The 6267-nt window shown below is 40.7% G+C and overlaps 1 protein-coding gene across 1 annotated transcript in view; it reads right to left on the bottom strand.

The window, feature by feature from the left end:
* The window catches only part of LOC109469655 (zinc finger CCCH domain-containing protein 18-like), a 6254-nt gene extending 2997 nt beyond the window's left edge, over positions 1-3257 (bottom strand). Inside the window, exons 1-4 of the mRNA XM_019768189.1 lie at positions 2039-3257; positions 1775-1890; positions 1170-1262; positions 269-386 (exon numbers count right to left, since the gene is read on the bottom strand). Of these exons, the coding sequence (XP_019623748.1) occupies positions 269-386; positions 1170-1262; positions 1775-1890; positions 2039-3173 (1462 nt within the window). The 5' untranslated portion in view covers positions 3174-3257. The remainder of the gene's footprint in view (positions 1-268; positions 387-1169; positions 1263-1774; positions 1891-2038) is intronic.
* Between the last annotated feature and the right edge of the window lie 3010 nt (positions 3258-6267).

The following is a 6267-nucleotide window of genomic DNA, read 5'->3' as shown; positions in this document are numbered from 1 at the left end:
ACGTCCCAACTTTCAGAACCATCGTCCCAACTTCCAGAACCATCGTCCCAACTTCCAGAACCATCGTCCCAACTTCCAGAACCATCGTCCCAACTTTCAGAACCATCGTCCCAACTTCCAGAACCACCGTCCCAACTTTCAGAACCATCGTCCCAACTTCCAGAACCATCGTCCCAACTTCCAGAACCATCGTCCCAACTTTCAGAACCATCGTCCCAACGCCTCTCATCATAACCCCAGTTCCCTGGACCATGATAAACTTGCTGACCATTGTGGGGATCCCTCTGATTCCTGGGTTCACTCCTGTTCTGTCCTGCCAGTAGCGGATTGTAAGGCTGGTTGCCAACTGGTACTACCGGTACTCCATTTCTATTGCTTGAATTGTTCTAATGGTAAAGACAGTGGGATGGAAGGAAATCAATACATAGAAACTAGAGCACCGTGAAGCAACAGTTTTACAGTGATAGGTTTTACTAGCATGAAAATCAAGCTGTGTTGGCAATACATGTACTGTATATAGATATATCATATATGTATCATATTCCTGTTCAGAAAGTTGACAGTCGTGATATATGCATTTTGAGGCACCCGAGTACATGACCCTTAAAACACAAAACTTAATATTTCAATCTGAATAGCTTCTTTGAATTAATCAACTGTCTTATGACACAAGAGGTACAATACATTTGGTCAGTAGGACTGGTGAACACACGACACTTCACAGTACATAACATAATGACATAACCACTCTTTTGGATAACATTTACACAGGACCAAAAGTTGAACAAATACACAAGAACAATGTGAATTTTTTTAATAGCTCAACAGATCACTTGAGCAAGTACTGGATATGCAATAAACTTGTGAAGTTAATAACAAGATTGCAGTTGGACAACACTATTACATGTTGTGAGCAATGTGGTTTGAGTGGGCAACCTTGGCCTAAAAAACAAAGGTGATATGTTAAGACTGACTGTGGTGTGTTAAGAAGACTGTAGTATTGAACAAAATGTTGAATGCATCATTCTGTATATAGTGATCTACTGCACTGTTTCATGGGTGTGATGATTAACAGATGTGAGAAAGAAATAAAACAAGTTATAAACTACAGTAACTACAGTTCACCGTGCAGGTTTAGTACCAGTAGCTCTTCACCACAGGGCAGTTACCTTAACCACAGGTATCTTAATATCCTTCCCATCTTTGCTGTACGGTAGAAGTGTCTGGAACTGTTTGTTGTCTATTGGGCAGGTTTTCCTCCTCTGTTGGACAGAGTAAAAGTAAAAAAGTAAAACATAAATATCAATCCTGAAAAAAACATTTGAGACAGAACTGACTAGTGCTTCTATAAGGAAAGAGGAGCGATAATAACAAACAACATGAGGAAAAAACAGTCATGAGAGACCTAGAGGACATGGGTTTCAGTTGGAAGGGAGCAAAAAGGCAAGTGCTGGACAGAAGAGAGTGGAAAGCAGTGTATACAGCAAAAGGTGAGTGCTAAAAAAAATCCTTTGAGGACTCCTTGCTAGATAATTCTAAAGTGTAAGACAGCTGAGGCCTGGGAAAAAATGCTGTGTTTCCTGTTCCCCTACTGACCCAAGAAAAAACTTAATACAAGTGTCCTCATGCAAATTCCACTGTACTGTAAGTGTAACAGTTGGGTCACTCGAGATTGCCAAGTCTAAAAAAGAAAATCCCTACCTACCAACCCTAATTTTTTTTCAAGACTGAAACAGGAAACATAGGCCTTAGTGTAAGACTGTTGATTCCGTACCTGTTGCCAGGCCTGCAGACAGTCCAGACAGTAGACATGGCGGCAGATGTCGGGGCGTGCTAGCGGCTGGGTGGTCAGCTCAGACAGACAGATGGCACAGCAGTCAGGCTCCGCTGCTGTTTTTTGGTTGGGAAATAAACACATTCAAAATTTGCCACATACTGGTAGCTCATAAACCAATAGACATTTAGGGAAAGATGAAATCAAGCTTACAAATGACAAACATTTCACACAAACTTCAAGTAACGATTTTACGGCGCTTACCTATTCTCTGCCTCTTGGTTGTTTCTGCTGTTGTTGCAGGGGGTATGCTCTGGCTCTTGGCTTCATTAGGGGTTGTTCGCTTTTTATTCCCCTTCTTAGTTACACAAGCTTTTGCTGTTGTTTGTTTGCCTTCACCGAATGCCTGGTCGGCTGTTCTCTTCTTCCCTGTTGTTCTAGTTGTAGCTACACTAGGTGGTGCTGTGCCGGTGTTACTCTTTCTCCCACCAAATCGTGCTGTTCCTCCCCTCGATGTTGAGCCCTCATCAGTTTTCCTGGCTGTCTTCCTCCCAGCTGGCCGGGCTGTCCCTCCTTTTGGCACTGCTGTCCTCTTTTTTTCTTGTTTACCGTAATGTCGCCCAGATGACTTTTGTGGCAGCCTTGATGTGCTGTGTGCTGCTCCAGATTTCCCCCTCACTGTTTTTCCCTGACTAGTGCCTGCCTGGTTGGCTGAAGTCTTTCCAAGAACAGATGCCTGTGCCTTGCTGTTCCTATTCCCTTGTGCAGCTGTTGGTCCTGGTTGCGGCTGTCGGGATTGCTCGGTTAGACTACCTGCCACCCGTGTGCTGGACCTGGTCTGTACAGGTGATCTTCTGTGGGGAGCTCTACTCTCCATTTCATCCAAATGTGTAACATATTCTTGACTCCTGCTGCTTTTTGATGTGCTGCACCCAGCCTCCCTCCTAACACTGTCACGGTGCTGTCCAGTCTTGCTGCCCGTGGCCTCCTCTGTCCTGTCTCTGCTGTCACTCCTACCCTGGGCTGCAGAAGGTGGATGTCTTGACGCATTCCTTCTTACATTCCGTGTCTGTACAGGACTTGACCTCCAGTAACCTCTCCTTTCTCTACTGTTACTCTGGGCTGGACGTTCAGGTACATGTATGTCCCTCGCATCACTTTTCATCTGCGCCGGACTTGTTTTGAAGTTGCCGCTTCTTTTTCTTTGTTGAACTTGTGCAGCACGCTCCTCACAGCTAAACCTTGTTAGCCTTTCATAATGATGGTGGGATCTTGAGCCACTTTGCCTGTTAGTATTTCCCGTACTGCTATGAGTGTGAGTAGTAGGCTGTGACTGATGTTGTTGTCCATGTTGCTTTCTTTCCCGCATTGTTGGACTTGGAGCACCTGTTTGAGGCATATCGCTTGTCAAGGAAGCACACTGACAGTCTATCTGTGTGTGAGAATGTTTTCCTCAAGCGTACCTGTAGCAAAAGCAGGGACATACATATGGATGTAAAATAAGTTCACTACTAATACCATTACTACGTGTAGTACTAGTAGATGTTTTGTCACCACAAAAAGAAGTAAAATTTTCTAAACATTCTAATATCTAAACACTCAATCTTCTGTTAATACAAATGAGTAAAAAAGGGTATAACTTATATATTAGCGTTTGGGGAGAAAATGAGGTGTACGGTGTGCAAAATATACATTTTGTACCATGAGATTGATACTATAATGATCGATACTCTCACCAAAATTTCCAAAATGGACGATACATAATCCAAGATTTTAAACCTCATTGGATTTAATTAATCTTTAGACCTTTCATGATTCACTTTTCTCGGGACTATTGCTAAAAAAATCTTTGAAATTACCAGTTGGGCAAGATGCAGTCATAAACGATGATAACGGCCACGGAAAGAGAGACACTCACGAGATAACCTTAGTAGAGGAAGAAACCCTCGGACGGTCGTCTGGAAAATGTGGCACGACACAAACATGAATTTCGTGCTGAGGAAAATTGGCGCGAAATCCTAACCTTTGACATGACGACTGATCCAAATGGACATTTCATTTTTAACTTCATGAGCCGAAAGATGAAAGCTGCATTGAAAAATTCTGCACACTCCAGCTATGTATTAATGGTTTGAAATTATGTAATGATAGATTTTATTTGCTTTTATGTTGTCCTTTTTGCCTATTAATAATGTACCTCCCCTGTGACATAATAGAAGGGTCCAAAAAAGGTTTCGTGACGCGTGCAAAAACAAAGTAGCAGGTGCATTTCGGGAAGGACACGTGACGTGCTCATCAACCAACGCTGGGACGCCATCTTTGGTTTGGTAAGTGAATTCACGGAAATTAAATTCGAGTAAACGCCTGAATTGTACAAAATGTACACATTTTAGATGCGTTTGGATAATACCAGTGGTTTCGATATATCCTACAGCACATCATTTTGTTGAAGTATGTAGCGCATTTTCGCGGATTGTTGTGATGTTTACCCGATTGTGTTCCTTGTTCATGGACGCCGCACAAGCCAAACCATCCTCATGGCATGGACCTGGCCGTTTTAGTTCCTCCAAAACGAAACTGGCTTAGATCGTAGGATTCCATGCTTTCCTCAGCCTTTCCTGAAATCTTGGAGACACAGTTACGAGATGCTACAATCAAAAGAATTCCAACACGGTCGTGTTTGTGTGTGTTTGACTGTTTCCTTGTTGTGGATTTACCCCCCTCCCCCTTCATAAATTATTTGTTGTCACGCGATAGGATCAAATTATTACTTGCGGGTTTTCAGCTAGGATTGTAATTATAAACAATGCGTGCCAGGGTGTGCTTGTAACGTAAGATGATTTGTGTAGTTCATTGACACACTGTACCACGTGTTCAGGCAAAATTTGTGTAAAAGAGTGTTCATGGTTGTCTTTTCATAATCCTGTCACTCTTAGTGTTACACCAGGCTACTTTTGCATAAATATTGTCTGTTCAAACTGTTCTGTGGATGACTTGATCTTGTTTAAAAAAATGTGTGTTATCCTTTACATCATCTTATATCCTGCTTAGCCCAATTTGCATCGGATTACAAGCAGCTTTACATCTGCTGAGTACTGTTAACTTAATTTCTATGTATCAACTTGACATTTCTATTTCAAAATAAGTTTGTAATAACATGAATTTGTATTTATTTCTTACTATTTGTGTCACAGGTTTTTGGACTGTTTTTGTTGGGTCTGCAGAGCTGGTCAGGTGTTACATGGGGAAGGCAGGGGTTTTTCTGAACAGGGGAACAAGGGCGCTGCGCCCTCATGTAGCAAACCAGCGCCCTCATATCAATTTTCAGATTGAAGCCTAAGTCTTTTTCAAAATTATCTTTTTCCAGTAAAAATACAAAAAACAACACCACATAACAATACATTCTAGCATTACAAACTATGTCACTCTCATAAAAATTCCACACTCTTACCACAAACTTGAAAATTTAGCTCTAGTAGTCACCCATTCTTAGTTAACGTGTGCAATTGGGGTTAGAAAGTGATAAAAAATTAAGTTGTCGCTAGGACTTTCCAAGTGGCTTTAACTTATTCCCTATACTGTTGACTATATTAGGCTACTTTTTTAAAGTGCCAGCTGTTTTAATTTGTGAAATATCGAATATTTATCTTTATCATGTCACTTTCAAGAGAGTGATTTAAAAAACACCAGTTTACACACTGATAACGGTCTGAACAAGTATTGTTTATTGTAACAAAGCACAAAAGTATTTTTTCTCAACAAGAAGCCCCAGACGAACCTCCCAGGGGGCATCATCTTGCAGTGGTGTTCGTTTTTATTTATTTATCATCAAATATTCTCATACTAATAGTGGTTGATTTTTAGGAAAGATAACTACACAATGTAGTCTTTTCTGTTGTGAATACAGATTTTACTATACTTCATATATTTGTACTTGACGGGAAGCGGTAAGAACCATGGAATGCAGTATTGATTACAGTTTAAATGTATCTGCAACTGCACTCTGGGCCAACGCTAGCATATATTGGTAACGTAAGTAACAGCATTGTCACGTAAATAATAACATGGTAACAACAATCGAAAAAAGTGAATGTTGCTTTCCCCCTAACTTAGCAGCATGCATACAACGTGCAAGTGATGTCAGCAATGCTACTTCTCGTTTTTAGACATTTATCAGAAACATTTGCATAATAAAAGTGGTTGATTCTTCACAAGATACATGTAACTTCACAATATTGTCTTTTTTTTCTGTGAAAAAAGGTTTTACAATACATTTGTACTTGACAGGAAGCGGTAAGAACCACGGAATGTAGTAATTACAACAATTTAAATGTATCTGTAACTACACTATATACAAATGCTAGCAAATATTGGTAACGTAAGTAACAGCTTTGACACGTACATGACAACATGTTAAGTACTATTGAAAAAAGTGAATGTTGCCTGTCCCCCTACTTAAACAGCGCAGATACAATACTAAAATTTAGCATGAA

Source organism: Branchiostoma belcheri, unplaced genomic scaffold, assembly GCF_001625305.1.
Source record: "Branchiostoma belcheri isolate BF01 breed outbred unplaced genomic scaffold, Haploidv18h27 scaffold21, whole genome shotgun sequence".
In the NCBI taxonomy this organism is placed as follows: Eukaryota; Metazoa; Chordata; class Leptocardii; order Amphioxiformes; family Branchiostomatidae; genus Branchiostoma; species Branchiostoma belcheri.
Note: the sequence above shows the minus strand (reverse complement) of the source record. Positions and strands in the feature narration are given on the sequence as shown.